The sequence below is a fragment of the Hyperoodon ampullatus genome (assembly GCF_949752795.1).
Source record: "Hyperoodon ampullatus genome assembly, chromosome: 5".
In the NCBI taxonomy this organism is placed as follows: domain Eukaryota; kingdom Metazoa; phylum Chordata; class Mammalia; order Artiodactyla; family Ziphiidae; genus Hyperoodon; species Hyperoodon ampullatus.
The window spans coordinates 79,433,248-79,456,665 of NC_136918.1; the positions used below are offsets into that span (position 1 = coordinate 79,433,248).

Here is a 23,418-nt window from a genome sequence, read left to right on the forward strand (position 1 = left end):
TACTACACATTGTATGTAATGAAAATATCCAGCCTCCAAATTGCTAAACTACTGTCTTGAGCTAGAATCTCTCAGAGCAATAATGCTCTTAGGGACCATGGAGGAATAGTTGGGGTTTTGTTACTTCTTCACTCTCTTGCCTCCCATATATCCACATGCAGATGTCAGATATTTATCAGCCTTTTACCATATCTCCAAGTGAAGTAGGCACTGTAGTTGATGCACTAGGAAAAGTAAGTCTTAAAATGTATTGGAAGAGATAAAGCAAACTAAAAAAATATAAAAGTAGCATGTATACTCAGTTATTTAGGCTTCTAGAGGAGGTAGGACTTAAACAGATTCTTGAAGACTATTTAAAATTTAATTGATGGGCATGAGAAAAAGATAATCACAGGTGACTAAGAGTTTGAGTAAGGATTGGCTAGAAGCCAATCTGATAGGAGTGGAAAGTTTGAGTTGTCACTTAGGAATAGATAATTTTCTACTGGTCAGATGGAATCAGCTATTGGAAGGCTTTTAATGGCTGGCTGAGAAATTTGGGCTTGATCTAATAGGGATTGATTATGTTTTTTGGTATTTACACAATGAAAAATGGAGGATAAAATGATTAATGTTAATGAACCATATAATTTTTAACAAACTAATATTTTTGAAGTTAAAAATGTGAGAGTAAGACTTTATACCAAATCATTAGGAGTCAGAGTTCTAATTGATTCATTATGTTGTTGCTGAGGAAAAAAAAAATTGCGCCCCTCTGAATCAGAAATGGAGTAAATATAGTCAGATTTATTGTTTGGTTTTCGTTTAGTTTGGTTTTACATTTTATTTCAACTTTTACTGTACTGAAAAATAAACATAGAGAAAGCACAAGAAACAAATGTAAATTTCAGTAAATTATCATAGAGCTATACCTATGTAACTACCATACAAACCAAAAAATAGAATATTGTCAGTACCCCAGAAGCTCCCCTTATGCCTCTTCCTAATCACCATACACTGCCTTCCCAGAAATAACCAGTATAACCTCTAACCCTATGGTTTTGTTTTGACCTCTCTATATATCATATATATGTATTCTGTGTTTAGCTTCTGTCACTCAAAATTACATTAGGCAAGTCATTTATGTTGTTTCATGTTGGGGTAGGTATATAGCTCTGTTATATGAATATACCACAATTTATCCATTTTTCTGTTGATGGGTTTCTAGTTTGGAGAACTTTCTATTTGGATGGGTTTCTATTATGGATCTTGATGATTTGATTATTCTTGTTCAAGGTTCCTGGTGCACATATGTTTCCGTTTATGTTTGGTAAAGCAGTAGACATAGAAATGCTCTCATCTTCAAATTCAGTAGATAAAGCCACGTTGTGTTTTATGGTTGTTGTAGCAATTTGTCCTCCCGTATAAGTTTGAGTTCTTATTGCTCTGCATCCTTGCCAACATTTGCTATTAAGTTAACATAATTTTAGCTTTTCTGGTGGGTGTAAAGTAGTATCTTGTAGTTTTAATTTGCTTTTTCTTGAATACTATGTTTTGATATATGGTAAATTAAGTTTTCCCAACTTGCTTTTTTTCTCTCCCCCAAGAATATTTGCCTATTCTTGGTTCTCTGCATTTCCATGTGAATTGTAGAAGCAGCTTGTGAATTTCCATACAAACACAAAATCCTGTTGGGATTTTTTAATTTCAGTTGCCTTGAGTTCAGAGATCAAGATGGGATTAATGACGTATTTATAAATTTGAGTTTTCCAGTCGATAAACATGTTATATATGTCCATTTATTTAGGTCTTTAGGTCTTCTAAAATTCTCTCACTAATGATGTATAGTTTTGGGGAAGAGATCTTATAAGGTTTTTATTAAATTTATAGCTAGATACTGGAAAAGTTTCATGCTGTTGTGAATGACATCTTTTTAAATTTTTAATTCTTTTCCTTCCCTTTTTACGTTTTCTAACCCTTTACTACTGGTACAGAAAGATAATTGCCTTTATTGTCGTTCTTTTGTCTAGAAACCTTGCAAATATTACTTACTAATTACAAAATTTTATCTGTAGATACTTTTAGGTATTCTATCTACACAGTTATTATCTGGGAAAAAAAGTAAAAAAAAAAAAGTAGTTTTATAACTGTCTTTCCAAGTCTTATTTTTTTTTTTTGTTTACTTTTGCTTGACTTACTAGCTAGGACAGTGTTGAATAGAGTTAGTGATAGTGAGTATCTTTGCCAATTTTCAGGTCTCAGAGGGAAATTTTAAACATTTTACCAATAAGTAGAACTTTCCTTTAGGTTTTTAATAGTGTCTGTGTCAGAAAAAGTAAGCTCCCTTTAATATGTGCTTGTAGGCTGCAGAGTCTCCATCACAACTACTCAGGCCTGCTGTTCTAGTGCAGATGCAGCCATAGACCCTACATAAATGAGTGAGTGTGGCGGTGTTCCAGTAGAGCTGTATTTACAGAAACAAGAGATGGGCCAGACTTGGCCTGTAGGCTGTAGTTTGCCTATCCCTGGTCTGTTTCTTCTTTAAATGCAATCTGCCTTTTTTCTCTAGGTTGCTTTTAATACAGTATTTTTCTTTCCTTGTGGTTTCCAACAGATTTTCTGTGATGTGCTTAAGTTTGTGGGTTTTTGTTTTTTGTTTTTTGTTGTTTTTTTGCGGTACGCGGGCCTCTCACTGCTGCGGCCTCTCCCGTTGCAGAGCACAGGCTCTGGACGCGCAGGCCCAGCGGCCATGGCTCACGGGCCCAGCTGCTCCACGGCATGTGGTATCCTCCCGGACCGGGGCACGAACCCATGTCCCCTGCATCGGCAGGCGGACTCTCAACCACTGCGCCACCAGGGAAGCCCCTGTGGGGTTTTTTTTTTTTAACTTCATGTGTGTGTGTGTGTGTGTGTGTGTGTGTGTGTGTGTGTGTGTGTTTAACCGATCTGTTTTTGAGGGTGTTAGGACTTCTTGAATCTGCACCTTGAGATCTTTTTTTGATTTTGGAAAATTCTTAGTCATTTCTTCTTCAGTCATTGCTTCATCGAAATCTCTCCTCTCTTTCTGGAACTTCTATTATAAATTTTAAAAACTTTTCTCTTTAATTCCTCATTTTTCGTATCCTCTGTTCCATGTTTATATTTCATCATGCTTAATTCTGGATATTTTCTTCTAACTTATCTTTCAGTTGGCTGATTTGCTCTTCAGTTTGCTGTTGAGCAACTGTTGAGCTTTTAGGTTCTAAATGATATAGAACTTTTCCAGCACCCCAGAAGGCCTGTTTATCTTCTCTCCAAGTCAATACTATCTCCCCACTGCACACATACACCAAACTATAGGGAAAGCACTGTTTAAATGCTTTAAGTTCTATTGTTTTAATTTTTTTGGTTATAGAGTTTCTATTTGGTTCTTATGGTATTTTGTTCTCTGCCGAAATATTCAATTTTGTCTTTTATTTTCTTGATAACATGATCATTTTATAGTCTAATAGGTTTGATAATAGTCTGTAGTCAAATATGGCTCATACTTGAATCCCTGTAGTCTGTTCCTATTGCCTTTTGTTTTTCTTAGTTTTCTATAAAAACAGTTGTATTATCTCACCTCCTTACCAGGCCTCGTACTTATTGGGCTGTGAACCCAAATATTTCAAGACCATCAAGTTCTGCTCAGCTTCTTAGCCTTTCAGCTGCCTCTTCTGGAATCTGTTGATTTCCCTGGGAGAAAGGATGGCCTCCAATGCCAGGATCACCTCCTTGGTTTCCTTTCTCTCCCAGTTCTCTAGGTTCTATAATTCTTCACTTCCCTTTTCCTGTCTGATTCATTCAAAGAGGCATTTTCTGACCACCTTTTCTGGTTATCAGTGGAAGGGTTAGTCCTGATAGCATAATCTCCTATTACCAGAAACCTATATATTTTTATGTATATGAAAACACTCGTGATGAGAAGGGACTGAGATTGTGGGACACAAAACTGAGACTGCCAAGTTTTCTTATTTTGGAATAGAATCAGGGAAGTACAGTATCATGAGAATGAATTATATATTTTAGTTATATTTGCTTGTGTCACAGTAAAAGCAACTCCCATATTTCAGTGACTTATAATAAGAATATTTATTTTTAATTCATGTTATAGTTTGGCTCTGGGTTGACTCTGCCTCTGCTCTGTATTTTCTTCATTCTAAAATTCAGAATAAGGAAAAGTACCTACCTGGGATAAGCCCTTTTTTGTGACAGTGTTAGATAGCTTTTAAAACTCCTTGCATGTGCTGTATGTCAGTTTTACTCACATTTTATTGGCCAAAACAAGTCAAGGCCATTCTTTTAGAGTGAAAAACACTTTGAATCACATGGCAACGGGTGGGGGCCATGGGACTTAACAGAGAAAGGCAGCAAGTAATGGCAACAATAACATAATCCACTGCACAGAGGCATATAGTTTCAAGAAGGGGAGCAGTCAGAACTTTGAAATTCAGTCACTCTTTAAACAGTGACAACTGAGTGAGTTTAGAATGGATTCATCAGCATTTGACAAAACAATAGTTAAAAAGTCTATCTCTTTAACCAGTATGTAACATACTAGGAGTTGGATGTAGCCCAGGTAACAGGGAACTAGAGAACACCTCTCAGGTTACATAGATCCCTCCAGTGAGTAGACCCTTCCCATTTTCTGAGCCCTTTTGGAACAACAGGAGTGATATTCATGGATAGATTACATCTTGGATATTAACCTAGACCCCTATTCCTACTGCCCCAGGATGTTCACTTTTAGCAGCTGTGGTTGCCTGCCAAGAAGCTCATGGCAGCAGTAGTTTCAGGGAAGTTCTAATTTAATACCTGGGGATCTAGGATCTGCATTTTCACCAGCAGCTAACGATTAGGCCCAATAGCCCATAAAAAGCTCTGATTCATAGCAGAGGGCTGCAGACTTGCTGTGGCCAAACTCTACATAGGACTGAGAGGCCACTGATATGGGGGATGTGCTTGAAACATTCCAACCCACATCACAAAGAATGGTATTCTAATTATATCTATTTAGTGTTAAGAGGAATTGTATTTTGAGGAATAGATCCTTTAAAGTGAAGTTTAGAACACTGATAATATATTTTTAAAAATAATTTTGAGCTTCTAGATACATTTTAAGTGTAATGTAGTTTTTGGTTCCTAACTGTCGAAGATTTCTAAACTGAAGCAATCTGACCTTCTGTTTAGTCTATCCTCATGTGAATGATAGCCCAGAATCTAGAGCCCTGGATCATTCTGGTTGTTATTCTTAAGATACAGCTTATAGTGGATGCCCTGGGTCACATCTCAGTTCCAGATTTCCAGTCTGGTTGCACATGTGAGCACTAATCTGTGGACGCTAAAGGCAGGTATGAAACCATGCTGGCGTGTCTGATGGAGTATCTGTTATTGTTGTTTTTCATAGGCTGAGCGTCAGGCTATCAACACAAGAGTCCAAGGTTCGGCGGCTGATATTGTCAAAATAGCCACAGTTAATATTCAGAAGCAATTAGAAACCTTCCACTCAACCTTCAAATCCCATGGTCATCGGGAGAGTATGCTCCAAAATGACAGAACAGGTTTGTTCATAAATGAGGCCCTTGCTATAACATGGTGAGATTAATTACATCAGAAGAGAAAAGGGGAGATGATTTTTATTTATTTCTCAGCAGTTCTCAAACATTTTGGTCTCATGATGTCTTTACACTCTTAGAAAGGATCCCAAAGAGCTTTTGTTTATGTGTGTTATATCTACTAATATTTACCATACTAGAAATTAAAACTGGGAATTTAAAAACATTTATTAACATTTACAGATAACAATAATGAACCCACCATGTGTTAACATAAGTAACATATTTTTATGAAAATAACTACATTTTTTTCAGAACAACAAAAGAATTCATGATGAGTGGTTTTATTTTTTCTGAAAATCTCTTTAATGTCTGGCTTAAGAGATGACAGTTGGAGTCTCTTATATTTTTCTGCATTCAGTTTGTTGCAATATTACCTGTTCTGTAATCTCTGGAAAATCCTCTGTAGAGGATGATGAATGTCCCAGTTTGTGGGAGACTGATGGTTTCCCAGGATGTGGGACTTTCATTGCTAAAACCAAGATAATTGGTCACCTTGTTGTACACTTATGAAAGAAGGAGACTGAAAAAGGAAAATAACCTTTGGGTGTTACTGGGAAAATAATTTGACTTTGCAGATGCTTTGAAAGAATCTCTGGGATCCTCTTCGATCCTCATACCACACCTTAAGAAGATGTTGATTTTCCTGTTCATGACTTTCCATGAACACATGCACACATTCACACTCTTATATTTGTAGAAAGAGGATGTATGGTCAAACTTATTTGGGGAATAACATTGTACTGTGTGCTTTGGAGCATTTAGAAGTAAAAGTTGTCAACCTATGTTTGAATTTTAAATCTGCTAAGGAAAGGAAGATATGATACCTGACTGTGAAATATTTACCTCACTCTTCAGAGCAGAATGATGCAGTGTCAAAATGAAGATATAGGTGGTATCACTCTTTAGTGTGGGTATGTCACTGAGGATGACTTGATTGTGTCATGTTGAGTTAAAGGCAGTAGTAGGTCAGTGGGATCAAAGGGAGCTCAGCCTGAGGAAGCAGACCACACAGGGAACAGGAGGATCATGGCATTCTGGGTCAGAAGCCACGTAACCAAGGGAAATCAAGAGGACAAAGGTATAACGATCAGAAAGCAGAAAAACTAGAGCATCCAGACAGCCAGTGATGTAAGATAAGTGGGGCCCAATGGGTCAGATCAGATTTTAGCCAAACTGGCAAACAGATGCACAGCCTTTGCAGCCCTGGTATGGAAGCAACTTGCCCTGCCTCATCTGCCTTTGTTCTCTTACCCTGTGAGAGCCACCTTTGAGAAAACTTGGGCTGCAGGTAGTGACAGCTAAAGAACTCTCTCTGAGGGAAGCACCAGATATTGAGGGAGACGGTATTTGTGCTGTCCTGAAGAATAAGTATAGGAAATTTGAATGGCAAAAAGGAAGGACTGCTCTGAGAAACGGGCAAACAATGGAAGGCAGTTACTCTAAAAGTATTAATGTTGAACCTTATTTTAGTGATCAGAGGGGCATAATCTGTACCACTAGGCCCACTAGTTAGAAAATAGTGACTATAATAACTATATTATAATAACTATAATACAGTGATTTTTTAAAACCATTTTTGGATTCATGAGTTCTTTTGAGAATCTTCTGAAAAGGTATACATCATCTCCAAAGAAAAATGTACAGACATAGACCCTTTCATATATCTTCAAGGAATCTGTGTATTTTCTGAAGTCCATATTTGGACCCTAGGTTTAGAATTACTTGTCTAGAGTGTGTGGTCCAACTGGGGAATCACCAATTCTACCATGGTGACACTTCTGGCCAGAAAAAGACATCAAGGAGTGTCAATCAACTCCATTTACTGATATCTTTGTTAGACTCCTCATTTCTGGGAGGATGTAGGTGGAGATTTGAGTTTACATGATAGGTGGCAGCCGGCAATTAGTTATTTTCTTGATAGCTCCAAATTTTATGTGTTTTAATCTCTTAATTATAATTTCCCAAAATCTCTCTTAAAAAAAAAATACTCCCATAGCACAGTGACATGCTGATCAGTTTTGCTACTTTTCTCATGGGGTAGGATTGTTACCAGAGAGAAAACTGCAAGGGATGTTCTCTCCCATCAGAGGAGGCTTCTTTATCCTTCAACTCCATGATGAACTCTTATATGAAGTGGCAGAAGAGGATGTTGTTCAGGTATTTTTGCAGTGTTCATATCCATTCTACAGAAAGCTAAGACACTGTAGGTCAGGCTAAGACGCATGAGATTTCTGGAACCCTTCCCTAGCCCCAGGATGGCTATAGAAAAGTAGAATCCTTAAGGGTAGAGAAAGAACTAAGAGTGCTCAGCTTTAAACTCATTTTAAAAGAAATTCCTGATGCAGGGATATTTTTGTCTGCGAGAAGTTAGATGAGAATTTGGAGTCTTGCCCTGAGGATTTCAAAGCTATGAGCAGTCTAGTGAACCTGGCAGAGCTTCTGCTTGTCAGTGCAGACTAGTGTGGGATGCCTGGCTCTTTTCCAACTTAGAGTTTTAAGCACCATGAGGTAAAGAGCTCCAGTCTGGTTTATCACCTCAGTGGGTGGGCTGGTAGACGTTCTTTGATTGGGCAGAGTTTGTTAACCTCTTTTTTTTTTTTTTTTTTTGTAGGTAGCTCAGATTGTCAAGAATGAAATGGAAAGTGCTATAAAACTCTCTGTGAAACTGAAAGTGAAAGTGAAAATAGGTGCCAGCTGGGGAGAGCTGAAGGACTTTGATGTGTGATTGTAGGGAAGCCTGGTGTAGGTACAATCACATGGAAAGAATAGAGATTACCCTTTCACCTACTTCATGAAAACAGAAACCCTCAAGTTTTGATGAACTTATGATAGTAATTTTATAGTGAGAGTTTCAAAACATATATGAGTTTATTTTCTGTAGTATGAAAAAACTTTCTGAGGCAAAATATCAAGTTTAATGATTATATTCGCTCTCAAAGAGTATCTATGAAATTGCCCTTTATAGTTTACTGTGGCTCTAAACAGTTTCAGAACACACGCTTGAAATACGTACTTAGCACTTTGGATCTTCATCTGTCTGGTTGAGCATGAAGAAAATGAAACTGTTGTCTCAGGGTCATTTTCATCCCAACCAGGATTCAGATACTGGTGATACAGACCCCTGAAGGAGCCAGAGGCAGATAAGGATTTGGTTTCACATAAACCACCAGGGTTAGGTGTTGTGTGTGATTTTCATCCAGTATCGGTGTAAGACTTCTGAAGTGGTATTTTTAAATAGCACTGGCTAGTAAATTAAGAATTCTATAAAGTGGTAAGACTTGGTATGGATGTAGTCTAGGAATGGATTTTCATGAATTGCCATTTCTTCTTCCTTTCCCTCTCCCAATTCATGCAATTAATATATTTCCAATACTTAGGTATTATAAAACAAGCTACACCTCTTCAAGAGGTATTCTGATCTTAAGATCAGATGTTTATACTGCAGTTTAATGTAACACTGCCAGAGAAGGAAAACACCCCCTCATCAGTCCCTCAGTGTCTCTTTCTCTGTGGCATGGTGTGAATACTCATGCTAAAAGACTGTACTTTATAATCCCAGTCAGAGGTGAATAACTGACTCTTTTTTTTGCTGTTTTAATAAAATTAATTTATGAGAAACTTTATACCAGCAGTTCAGTTTTAAAAATTGTGTTTGATCTAAGTATCAGAAGCCTGTGTATCCATTTACTTATGCTATAGTTTGCTCAACAATGTACACATAGGAAGTGTTTATTATATTCTTAATCAGTTATCAAAGAGCTCTTTTATGTTTATTCATCAGAATTTTAAAAGACAGTTGCTTTATAAACAAAGTGTAATACACTATTAGTAGTTGGATATTAGTGCACAAGATCCTCAGATATTTTGGTGCTGGGGGGAAGTGGCAGAAGACGACAGAGGTAAGAGGGAAGTTATATCATTATTTCTCAAGTTTTTTCCATATTCACCTGTACCACGTTTCTCAGAAAAGTTGCAGTGCTGTTAGTATTCTGGTGGCCTTGAGAATCCAGCACAAGAGAAACCTCAACCTATTTACATGAGTGTTCTCCAAATATGAGCGCAGACATATAGATCACTTCCACCTCATCTTCTGCAGCCATGGCTCTGCATGTGTGGTTACATGCATTTTCTCATCCTTTTTGACCTATCCGCTGGGCTTAAAACAGGCACTCCTTGCTTTGCATGATTCAGTTATGAAAAAATTCCAGTTACCATGGTTTACTTAAATAACACTAGTGTCCATACAACACAATTCAAATTTCAGTCGGCATGGTATATTAACTTAATAATCGCATAAAGTTCAAACTTCAATGGTAGCTCTTCATCTACAAATCACTATGTTAGTAACAGATGCCCTTTGTTGTAGGCAGAATAATGCACCTCCCCTCCCCAATTGTTCACATCTTAATCCCCAAAACTGTGAACATTTTCGTCACATGGCAAAAGGAACATTGCTGATGTGATTAAGTTAGAGAGCATGAAATGGGGAGATTATCTGGGTGGTTCCGGGTCCTTGTGAGAGGCAGACAGATGGTCAGAGTCGGAGGAGGAAATGTGACAATGGAAAGAGAGATTGAGGTTTGAAGATGCTGCACTGCTGACTTTAAAGATGGAAGAAGGAGCCATGAGCCAAGGAATGCAGACGCCTCTAAAAACTGGAAAAGGCAGTGGAATGTACAGCCTCCAGGAGGGACACAGCCCTGGCAGCACCTTGATTTTAGCCCAATAAGATCATATTGGACTTCTGACCTTCAGAACCGTAAGATAATAATTTGTGTTTTTGTTTGTTTTTCAGTTTTATTGAGATATAATTGACATACAGCACTGTGTAAGTTTGTGTACAGCATAATGACTTACATATATTGTGAAATGATTTCTACTATAAGTTTGGTTAGCATCCATCATCTCATTAGATACAAAAACGTTTTTTTTCCTTGTGATGAGAACTTTTAGGATCTACTCTCTTAGCAACTTTCAAATATACCGTCCAGTAGTGTTAACTATAGTCTTCATTCTGTGCATTACATCCCTATTTTCTATATATAAAATCATGTGATCTGCAAATAGAGACAGTTTTACTTCTTCCTTTCCAATTTAGAAGCTGTTTATTTCTTTTTCTTGGCTGATTTCTAGTATAGGACTTCCAGTACTATTCTTTTTTAAATTAATTAATTAATTAATTTATCTATTTATTTTTGACTGTGTTGGGTCTTTGTTGCTGTGCGTGGGCTTTCTCTAGTTGCAGTGAGCGGGGGCTACTCTTCATTGTGCTGCGTGGGCTTCTTATTGCGGTGGCTTCTCTTATTACGGAGCATAGGCTCTAGGTGTGTGGGCTTCAGTAGTTGTGGTATGCAGGCTCAGTAGTTGTGGCTTGCAGGCTCAGTAGTTGTGGGGCATGGGCTTAGTTGCTCCGTGGCATGTGGGATCTTCCTGGACCAGGGCTTTGACCCATGTCCCCTGCATTGGCAGGTGGATTCTTAACCACTGTGCCACCAAGGAAGACCCCTTCCAGTACTGTTTTTAACAGGAGTGGTTGAGAGTTGGCACACTTGTCTTATTCCAAATCTTAGAGGAAAAGCTTTTAACCTTTCACCATTGAGCGTGATGTTAGCTTTGGGCTTGTCATATATGGCTTTTATTCTGTTGAGGTACATTCCTTCCATACCTAATTTATTAAGAGTTTTTATTATGAATAGATGTTGAATATTGTCAAATGCTTTTTCTGCATCTATTGAGATGATTGTGTGATTTTTATCCTTCATTCTGTTAACATGGTGTATCACACTTTGCATATGTTGAAACATCCTTGCATCCCACGTATAAATTTCAGTTGATAATGGGGTATAATCCCTTTAATGTGCTGTTGAGGTCAGTCTGCTAGTATTTTGTTGAGGATATTTGCATCTGGGTATATCAGTGATATTGGCTTGTAATTTTCTTCTCTTGTAGTGTCCTTTTCTGGCTTTGGTATCAGGGTAATGCTGACCTCATAAAATGAGTTTGGAAGTGTTCCCTTTTCTTTGATTTTTTTCAAAGACTTTGAGAGGGATTGGCATTAATTTTTCTCTAAATGTTTGGTAAAATTCACTAGTGAAGTCCTCTGGTTCTGGGCTTTTGTTTGTTGGGAGGTTTTTTTTTTTTATTACTGAATCAGTATCCTTACTAGTAATTGCTCTGTCCAAATTTTCTAATTTTCATGATTCGGTCTTGGTAGGTTTTATGTTTCTAGTAGTTTTTCCATTTCTTTAGATTGCCCAGATTGTTGGAATATAGTCATTCATAGTAGCCTCTTATCATCCTTTGTATTTCTGTGGTATCATTTGTAATGTCTCCTCTTTCATTTATAATTTTGTTGATTTGGGTCCTCTTTTTTCCTTGGTTATTGTAACTGAAGATTTGTCAGTTTTATCTTTTTAAAGAAGCAATTCTTAGTTTTGTTAATCTTTTCTGTTGTTCCTGTTTTCTATTTCATTCTGCTCTAATCTTTATTATTTACTTCCTTCTGCTAAATTTGGGCTTAGTTTGCGCTTCCTTTTCTAGTTTCTTGAGCTGTAGAGTTAGGTTGATTATTTGAGATCTTGGGTTTTTTTTCTTTAATTAAAATACTTTATCGCTAAAAAATGCTGACCATCATCTGAGCCTTCAGTGAATTGTAATCTTTTTGCAATGGTAATATCAAAGATCATTGATCTCAGATCACCATAACAAATATAATCATAATGAAAACGTTGGAAATATTGGGAGAATTACCAAAATGTGACACAGAGACACAAAATGAGTAAATGCTATTGGATAAATGGTGTCAATAGACTTACTTGACACAGGGTTGCCACAAACCTTTAATTTGTAAAATACACAATATTTGTGAGTTTGCCTTGTTTCTTAACGTGGGCATTTTTTGCTGTGAACTTCTCTCTTAGAACTGCTTTTACTGCGTCTCATACATCTTGATAAATTGTGTTTCCTTTTTCATTTTTCTCAAGCTTCTCTTTTATTTCCCCTTTAATTTCTTCTTTGATCCATTGGTTGTTCAGGAAAGTATTGTTTAATTTCCTTGTAATTGTGAGTTTTCCAGTCTTTCTCCTGTTGCTGATTTCTAGTTTCTATACCATTGTGGTCATAGAAGGTATTTGGTATAATTTCAGTCTTGTTGAATTTGCTAAGACTTGTTTTGTGGCCTAACCTATGGTCTATCCTAGAAAATGTTCCATTTATGCTTGAGAAGTGTGTATATTTTGCTGTTGTTGGATAGAAAGTTCTGTATATGGCTGTTAGAGCCATTTGATCAATAGTATTGTTGAGATTCACTCTTTCTTTAATGATTCTCTTTTTGGATGAGAATCCATTGTTGAGAGTGGGGTATTAATGTCCCCAACTCTATTTGTATTACTGTTTATTTCTCCATTCAGTTCTGTTAGTTTCTGCTAACATATATAGGTGCTCCAATACTGGATGCATAAATATTTACAATTGTTATATCCTCTTGATGAACTGGCCTCTTTAACATTATATAATAATCATTTTTTTGTCATTTTTACATTAAAGTCTATTTTGTCTGATATAAGTCTAGATACCCCTGCTTTTTTGGGGGGGCTAGCGTTTATCATTTGCTTGACATATCTTTTTCCATCCTTTTACTGTTAGTCTGTGTGTGTCTTTAAGGCTAAAGTGAGGGTCATGTAATGTTCTTTTTTTTTTAATCCATTCATGTTTTGATTGGATAATTTAATCCATCAAAGTAATTATTGCACCCGGATGCTTTCTGGCTGGGCAGGACTGGGAGCTACACTGAACAGTGATGGAGCTATGATTCTGCTCCCCTGCCTGGATGGGGAGGGTGGAGGGTGAGGGGAGGGAGACCAGGCTCCAGGGTGGGTAGGAGTATTTGTTTGAGGTCCCAAGTCAGGCAGACCTGCACCTTGCTGAGTTCCCTGGTCAGACTGCACCACTGTCTTGGCTAGTGGCTAGTAAAGCCACTAGTTGGGACTACCACCTGGGCGTTGTAAGTAGGACCTGGGTCTGCAAGATCTGAGTGCTGGTTGTTGCAGGCCTCTCACCCCTTCTTCATCACAATCTGATTCTCAGAGGTCAAGCCCTGCAGATTTCCTTGTTATCCCCATAAGGCAAGACCCCAGTGGGACTCCTAAGAAGGGACCCAAAACACTGGAAGAGCTGGATGTCCACTGGGATCTCTTTTACCACTGGAAGAACTGTAAGTTCAGGGGAGACCCATGCTGTGCTGGCCTGGGGAGAGGCAGTATGGTCAGCATGTAGCAGCTCCTCTCATCCTTCTAACGTGGTCTCAGTCTCTGTGGTGCAGGGTATGCTTCAGTCTCACCCCACATTCTAGGATTTTCTCAGTGGTGTCTTGTCCATGAATAGTTGTTAGTTGTTCTTGTGAGGAGGGGTGAAGTTGGGAATGACCTATGTCACCATCTTGGTGATGTCACCCCTAAATTTGTGTTGTTTTAAGCCAGTAAGTTTGTAGTCATTTGTTATAGCAGTAATAGGAAACTAATACACATGGTGAGTTACCAATTGCATCATTTCTTTCAGAGCTTGTCCATGACTGGTCACTGTACATCTTTACATACAGACAATAAAGCATGTAGCAGTGTTGACTCCTGGTCTCCCAGTGTTAAATCCATGTGACATTTTATAAAAATGGTTAACCATAAGAGGAAATTGGCTAATTAAGATGCAGGTGCACCATGAAATGAAATGAAAAATGACAGCAGTATAAAGTGAAATTCAAATTGGATGTAGAGTTATATAAGAAATAGTTGACTGTGGAAGTATTGACACTGATGCCATTCTAGATACTCTAGATATGCAACTTGAAAAACCTAGAAGGCAAAATTATCAACATAAATGAGGGAAATGGTTGTGACAAAAAGGATGAAGATATCCTAGGGGAAGTGATTCCAGCAAAAATCTTTGTTATTAACCTCCAAATTTACTGTAATTCCAATCAAAGTCTCAACAGGAATTTTTTTTTTGAGATAAATACTATACTAAAATTCACCTAGAGAAAAAAACTCAATACCTATTAAACTAAACTAAAAAAGATCAATATTAGGACATATAAAGATTGTAGTAATTTAACTATTTGATAAGGACCTAGAAATAGACAAATAGATTACTTGGGCAGACTAAAAATTTAGAAAACAGACTTAGGTGTATATGGGAAATGATTTAAATGTCACTTCAAATTAGAGGTGAAAGGATAAGTCATTTAAAAATAGGGGTGTAATGATATGTTTTCCATTTGTCAAAATATGAAGACTCCAGATGGATTAAAGGCTTAAATATAAAAAATAAAACTGAAAGTAAAGGAGATATGAGAGTTTATTATTTTATAGATGTAAAGGCCTTTAAAACAAAGTTCAAAAATCATAAAGCTAAAAGATGATAAAATTTGATTACATTAAAAGAAAAAAATCCTCAATATGAAAAAGTGATGACATCAAGATACTGAACAGCCTAATCCAGGAGAAGGGCATAGATAACCCCAGAGGGATCCATAGCCTAGATGAGACTGCGTTAGCAAGTGAGACCACAGGGCCCTGCCCCAAACAAGAGAGCAAGGCACACATTCACTAAGTGTACTTTAGCACAAATCAGTGAGAGGTGCTCAAGTGTCTTGAACAGACCTGCCACTGTTACAGAGGGAATCACAGAGGACTCAGAGTGAAGCACAAGGACCAGGACCCTTCTTCCTTTACACCGAGGTCATGTAAGCCTTCCTCTAAACCCAGAAACCAATCATCTTTAAGAAGACTCAAAAATAAGGAAAAAGCAGTTATAAAAAATAACTACACTAATTTCCAGAGTTATACTAAAAATCAATAATAGATAACCTGTGTTAAAGAGTCTGACTCCATCTCTTGATGTTTGCTGACAAGTTTCAAGCCTCACCCCCTCTTTTCCCCTTCAGCCCCATGTCTGGGTGAACTGAGAAGAAAGCCTGAATGCTCCCCTCTTTCCAGTGCAGCCTCTCTTTGCAAACTCTGGTCCCACCCCCAACCACAATAAAAACCTTGAGCCAGTCTCTTTACCTGTGCTCTCAAGCCATTTTAGACCACTTTGAGTGCTACCCTCCTCTCCCCAGAAAGCCTCTTTATGTCAATAGTAAATCTTTTTTGTGTCCTCCTAGGGTGTGTGTGTCATTAGTCTTAATATCCAAACCAAATTTTGGGTAGGGTGTCTAGTCTACTTCTGTAGGATTACCACAACAGAACTATTAAGAGAACATAATAAAAAATTACGGACAAGTCACAAAAGAGGGGGTAAGAACGTAAACATAAAAAGGTGTTCAATTTCACTAATCAGGAAAAATAAAAACAAGATGCCATTTTCAGATTGAGAAAAAATTAATATTGAGAATGGGCAAAGATGTAGGGCAACAGTAGTTCTCATATACTGGTGAAGAATAGTTTAATTGGCAACATCTATTTAAGAGGTTTAAACCAGCACACCTTTGAATTCCACAGTATCTTCCCTGGAGAAACACTTGCAGATATGCTAAATGCATGTGCAACAATGTTCACTGCAGTCTTGTTGGTAATATTGAGGGATTGGGAAATATCTAAATGTTTACTAGTAGAGTAATAGTAACAAATTATGCTTTATTGACACCATGCAATAATATAAGTAAGTTAAAAAGAATGAATGATGTTTGAAGTACTGACCTGGAAAGGTATCTCAGACACAGTATTTGAGTAAGCAAGTTGCAGCATGGAAAAATGTTTGGAAGGAAACAAACCAATAACTATAGTACAGATAAGGAGGTGACCAAGGGAAATTGCACTTTTATCTTGTCTAAATTTATTATTTGGTGTCACTACAAATATGTATTCATGTATTATATGTGTAATTAAAACACATTTTTGAAAGAAAAATGTTAAATAATGTTTGGATTCCCAAACCAGCTCAGAAGACTACTCTTTAATCCATAAAGCAGCTGTTCATTTGCTGTGAAAGGTAGAAGACAATGTTTTTGAAATGCAAGTAAATCAACAAAATTGAAAGTATTTTTTATTTTTATAATTTTATTTTGAAATAATTTCAAACCTAAATAAAAGTTTCAAGAATAGCACAAACATTCCCACTTAAGTGGGAAACCACACTTAAGTTTTGTGATTTGGGCCAATTATGTCTTATATAGCAAATGGGTCCAATTCCAGATCATGTGTTGCACCCACTTGTCATGTCTCCTTAAATCTGGAACATCCATCTTTCCTCTACTTTCATGACCTCGGAAAGTTGGAATACAATGTAATCATTTTATAGAATGTCTCTCAGTTTGGTTTTATCCAATATTTCCATATTGTTCATTTTTGGCAGAATTATCACAGAGGTGATGCTGTGTTCTTTTCATTACATGGTGTCAGATGGCACATGACTGTTCCCCTACTGGTGATGGTAACATTGATCACCTGATTAAAATATCATCTGCTGGGTTTCTCCAGTGTAAAATTATTTACATGTATATGTGTGTGTGTGTGTGTGTGTGTATGGTGATTTGTAAGTACTTTTTGTGAAGGTACATTGAGACTATGTAAATATCCTATTCCTCTATCCCACTTTAACCTGCTAGTTTTAGCATCCACTGGTATTTGTTGCCCATATTATCACTATAGTGGTTGCCAAAGAGAAATTTGAAAATTCCATCCACATTTATTGGTTGACATTCTGCAGTAAAGAAGAGCTTTCTCTTTTCCTAATTAATCAATTAACGTCAATGTGGACTCATGAGTTCCTATTTTATTCAGTTCCTATCATTACTTTTTGATCCAAATTATCCCTGATTTGGCCTGTATATTCCTTTTCAAGCTGACTTCTGTGTCCTTTTGACACATCTCCATGATTCTTTGAATATTTTCTGGCACAAGAACATGCTTCACCCTTGAAATCAGCTATTTCTTCAAGGAGCCCCAGTTCCTTTTAGCAGAGAATAGTGTTTAGAAATAAAAATCTAGGCACTAGGTATGCTCCTGTTTCCTCGGGTGTTGCTCCCAGTCCTCTCGGTGTTCGGAATTAGGAAACGCATGTGTACAACACACACACTTTGTTACGTCATATATATGTGTGTGTATGTGTATATATAAAACTCATACTGACAGTTCAAATTCTAGTCCAGTGCTACAGAGGTTATTCTCACTTTCCCTTTTACTTGTTCTTCTCCGTGAGAAACCTGCCTCCTGCCTCCTCAGTGTATTCACCCAATTGCTCAGTCCCTAATCTCCTGACCTGCTGGGCTGGCTTCTGCCCTGTTCCACCACCTCCCTCACACAGGCACCACTACTGACCACCTGAGGGCTGACCCTGCCCTTCGCTCCAGCTCTGTCCTCCTGTGGGCTGTCCCTCTCACCCTGCTCCAGTGCAGTCCCTACATGGGGCTGTGGTCAGAACTTGCTCGGGTTGGTTGACTTTTGGACTGAATGAATGGAAAAAGAGGGAGGGAGAGAAGGAAGGAAAAAAGTCAAATCAGTATTTTAAACACTGAATTACAGATACGTGAAGCCTGAGTGATTGTAATTCAAAGAGGGTGAGGAAGTAAATGGATCCTTTTGAGAAAATTCCAAAGGGGAGACTGGGTATTTGGATTTTTTTTTTTTTTTTACATCTTTATTGGAGTATAATTGCTTTACAATGGTGTGTTAGTTTCTGCTTTATAACAAAGTGAATCAGTTATACATATACATATGTTCCCATATCTCTTCCCTCTTGCGTCTCCCTCCCTCCCACCCTCCCTATCCCACCCCTCTAGGTGGTCACAAAGCACCGAGCTGATCTCTCCGTGCTATGCGGCTGCTTCCCACTAGCTATTTTACGTTTGGTAGTGTATATATGTCCATGCCTCTCTCTCAGTTTGTCACAGCTTACCCTTCCCCCTCCCCATATCCTCAAGTCCATCCTCTAGTAGGTCTGTGTCTTTATTCCTGTCTTACCCCTAGGTTCTTCATGACATTTTTTCTTAAATTCCATATATATGTGTTAGCATACGGTATTTGTCTTTCTCTTTCTGACTTACTTCACTCTGTTTGACAGACTCTGGGTCCATCCACCTCATTACAAATAGCTCAATTTCGTTTCGTTCTATGGCTGAGTAATATTCCATTGTATATATGTGCCACATCTTCTTTATCCATTCATCTGATGATGGACACCTAGGTTGTTTCCATCTTCGGGCTATTGTAAATAGAGCTGCAATGAACATTTTGGTACATGACTCTTTTTGAATTATGGTTTTCTCAGGGTATATGCCCAGTAGTGGGATTGCTGGGTCATATGGTAGTTCTATTTGTAGTTTTTTAAGGAACCTCCATACTGTTCTCCATAGTGGATTTTTAAAGAGTCTATCTTAATAGTTTTACTTTAAATCAGAAAACATTCTTTAGCCTAGGGTTGGTTTGGTTTTTTTTCCCATTTTTATATAGAACCGGAACTAGGAGGGAAATGGTGGTGGGAAATTTTTTCTGAAATACTTAGACAGCATTTGGAAGAGTAAGAGTAGTTGGCCAAGGCCACAGTGGAGGTAAATATAAAGAAAGTGCGTGAAGAGGAATTAACCATGCAGCCGAAAGCCAGAGGAGCAGAAGAGCGCAGGCTTTCTGGGGGACTTTGGGAGGTGCTGGTTAATGTATGTTCATAATAACCAGCAGGTGGTGGTGTAAGCCCATAATAGCTTATTTTTTTGCCTGCATTGGATTAAAGTCTGAACTTTAAAAAAGTGAGGAAGTAGGTATGAATGTTGAATTTGTAAGTACATCTTATTTATTTCTACCATTTTAGATTACTAGTAAAATCTTTCAGTTTGGGGAACTTGTGTTCAGTTTTTTTTTTACCCCTTTCTCTATTTTAGTTCAAATACATATGCTGTACATTGCTCCCCCACCCACCTCCCCTTTTTAAAACAATTTTAGTTTGCAAAACCATAGTTCACACTGTTGCAAATGAGGGTCTTACCTCTGTCCATATTTAATCTTGGCAACAATCATTAGTGGTGTATGACATAACATAAGAGAGCATCTATGTACAAACATATACAATTTTATTGATATCTCTACAGACTACAAGAATTTTAAGTATAGTCACAATTGCTGAGTGCAACAGAAAAATAGTAATTTGTCATTTTCTGAAAAGATGCAAAAATTCTTAAGATGAAAGAAAGATACATCAATGATGTCATCTGTTTCTTATTTCCTAGAATAAAACATCACATAATTAAGTACTAAAAATGATAAGTTATTAGAGATTTTGATCCTGTGCACACTTGTCCATAACTACCACCTAGTTTATTTTCTTGCTTTGCAGTTGAGAAGGATGGGCCAATACCAGAGGGGAGCAGTGTGAGAGGAGAGAACTCTCCTGTTTTCTCATTGACTAGTATTGCGTTGGATAGGCGGACTCTCCCGTTTTTGAAGGTGAAATCACTCTTTCAGGGCACTGGAGGCCACATAGTCAGCTGCAGGCATTCTTCTCCCTTTAAACACATGTCCAGTAACTAAGAAAATACATCCAAACTCCTTTGCCCTGAGAGCAAAGACAACAATCAAAAAGGGAGAGTTGCTCTCCCTTCTTGCTAAGATCGAATCCAATAAAATATAGCCATGGCAGAACCAGGTACCTGGTACCCATGTCTCCTCCAAATGAAGAATGAGTAATATATTTGGACCTGATTTGGTAAATGATTGTTTTGAGAATTTCTACTATCCAACTATTGAGAATTAGTTTTCCACTTCGCGTTGCATGGTATTGAATTTCTTATGATATCTTTGGTGTCTGGTGATGTCACATGTATAAGGCAATCGAAACCTAGATGTTTGAATTGGAATAATTAGTGGCCAGTCATATAGGAGAGAATCACAAAGACAGGGATATTAAGAATTAATGGGGCACTGCCTGGTCAGAAATCTTTACAGAACATTTGTTTTGGGTTGCGACACAGAATAAATATCTGGCCAATATCTCCAATATCTTGTTTTCCTTGACCCCTCAGAAGTGGGGCTTAGACACCAGTCAGGGTAGACAAATGTGTCTTCCTTAGTAGTAGTTATCAACCTTGGCTGGACATCGGAACTATCTTGGAGGCTTTCAAAAACACTGATGTTTTGTTCCCACTCTGAAAGATTTTGGTGTAACTGGGAATTTTAGAAGTGCCTTAGGTGATGCTTATGCACAGCCAAAGTTGAGAATCACTTCCCTACATAAATGTATAAATAGACCAACTGTGCCTCGGTTCCTCATCAAAGCTTCTTATGCTTCACTCTGGCTCCCATGTCCCTCTTTACCCCAGCCCGCTTGTACCAAATTGCACTTCCTCTTCTTTCCTAAGTCAGACCTTTCCTATTTTGAATTTTGTCTGCACATATATACAATAAACTTCTACAGCCATGCTCCCTGGAACGGTGCAATCCAAATACATGACTTACTGGCAAGTATTTCTGGCCCCTGGAGCAGTGTGTCTGTGAAACAGTAACTGGTCACAAGTGGGGTTGGGGCTACAGAGGACATAGGTGAAGAAGCTGTGAAGGCTACCACGTTTCTCCTGATGCAAAGAGCAGGCCTCGCAGAAACGTCTGACTCCTTTTGGCATTGCCCTCTCAGAACAAAAGTGGTCAAGTTACAATGCCTTCCCGTGGAGACAGGCTATAATCACACAGATACTCCTGGGTTGTCCCAATGACCCTAAACCAATGAGAGGGCTTTTAGCTTACTCTTCCAAATCTGCTTCATTTTTCCCTTCTGCCAAACATTTTAAAACCAAGTATCTCAAAGAGCTAATCTTAATCTTCTTCAACCAACCTTGGGCATAATCTTTATTTTCCTTTTCCTTCCTCAAAGCCATGGTGATCCCTTAATGCAGATAACAGACACATGGTTCACATTTTAAAAAAGGACTCCAACAGTAAACTTTTTCCTTTACAATCCCTTAAGATCTTTGAGTACTACAGACCTGGATTCTGATTTATTAACTGGAGAATCATTCAAATGCTACAAGAAAGATTTGAAAAATTATCTTTATGACTGAATCATCAGAAAACATCTCACTCAGTTCTGTCACCATCCTTCCAAAGTTAGTCAGATAATGACCGTGATGATGACGGGCACTAAGTCTGGGTCTCAAAGAAGTGTAGAAAGCAGAGCTGGTAGTACTGCTTTTGCAGTGGATTAAAATAAATGATAATCATCCATCCCTCCAAACTCCAAGGTTAATGGATGATTTCTTGGTAGGGATTATTGCTCGCATATTAGAACCAGGAAAAAAAGACACCTCTAGCTTCATGATGAATTATAATGCTAAAGGCCCATTTTCTCCTGGGACACTAAGAAGGGGTTATCTCTTCAGGGAGTCATAATGAGATACGGTCAACTTGTAGAGAGACTGTGGTTTGCAAGCCTTATCTTCTGATGTCACCTTAAGCAGACAAAATGTAATTTTGATGACAACTAAGGCTCAGAGTCATTTTCTCTATCATTGTTCAAGTCACTAGGAGTATTTTTCTTATGTTCCAAGATAGAGGCAAGACATTTAAATAGTAGAGAAGAGAGATGTAAAGTATTACATGGATCAACAGTACTCATTTTCCAAAGATGATGATGATGGTAAGATGGTGGTGTGTGTGTGTGTGTGTGTGTATGTGTGCATGTGAAGGTCAGTGCAACAGAACAGAAATGTTCAAAGAGAAAAATCACGTCCATATTAGATTCTTGTTATTGCTATCTCTTTGAATTAGAAAAATAATTTTGATACAGTAAAACCTCATTAATTTGTATTCCACTAATCAGGAGTTTGTGGGATGAAGTTACCCTTACATTAAGAAAGGGTTTATAAAAACAATATTGAAAGATGAAAAGAACCTATTCTTTTCAAGCATTTCAGAAGCACCTTACTTCCAATTGACATGCCAATTATAAACTTTTGATCTATTCATTAAAGCCAGTTTTAAGCACTTCTGTTAAATGCTATTTTGTCCTTTCTGGTATTTTTTCTGTATGTTTTAAAATATTCTGTAATTGTTATCTTTCAGTGATTCATGTAAGCTTTCCCCAAAATAGCATTTTATTGCATATGAACCACACATGTAACTTTAGGTATAATAATTTGTTACTGTGTACTAACGATGTTTAATTTTATATGACATATTACATATTAACACTTAATCTGTCTCCAAATGATGTAGAACAGTGGCTCTCAACTGGGGGTAATTTTGTCAATGGCTGGAGACATTTTTGATTGTCATTTTGGGGCGGGTGGGAGTGGGGGTCGCTACTGGCATCTAGTGGAGAGAGGCCAGGGGTGCTGCTAGACATCTGCAGTGCAAAGGACAGTGCCACATAACAAAGAATTTCCTGTTAACGGTGCCATTGTTGAGAAACCCTGATATAGAACAAGTTAAGTCACATCCTATTGGGGCTTTAGAAATCGTCATTGAATTTAATGCCACTTTGGACTTTATTTCATTGTTTCTAAAATAAACCAATATTTTACTCTTTTAGTTTTTTTTAAGTATAGAAATGATAAAAGTATTTGTTCAGAAAATCAGAAAACTGGGTCCTTGAAACTGATGGTACAAATAGTGCACTGCAATTTGCCTACCAGTGTTTTCCAAATCCTGGTCTCAAGTTTCTTCAGTATTTTTACTATATAATTTTATGTATCATGTTTGTATTTCCAAGTCAGGTTCTGTTACCCTAAGGCTGTTCACAGGAGTCTGGAGAGATTCCTAGAGAGGCTTTTTTGAGAAATCAGGAGAATTCAAGGACTCTGAGAAATGCTATCCTGATATACATTTTC

At 37.7% G+C, this 23,418-nt stretch overlaps 1 protein-coding gene across 1 annotated transcript in view; it reads left to right on the plus strand.

Annotated features, from left to right (window-relative positions):
* The window catches only part of POLQ (DNA polymerase theta), a gene marked incomplete at both ends in the record, with an annotated part of 137,130 nt that extends 128,790 nt beyond the window's left edge, over window positions 1–8,340 (plus strand). Inside the window, 3 exons of the mRNA XM_079704838.1 lie at window positions 5,405–5,558; window positions 7,657–7,772; window positions 8,227–8,340. Of these exons, the coding sequence (XP_079560964.1) occupies window positions 5,405–5,558; window positions 7,657–7,772; window positions 8,227–8,340 (384 nt within the window). The remainder of the gene's footprint in view (window positions 1–5,404; window positions 5,559–7,656; window positions 7,773–8,226) is intronic.
* Window positions 8,341–23,418: the final 15,078 nt, after the last annotated feature.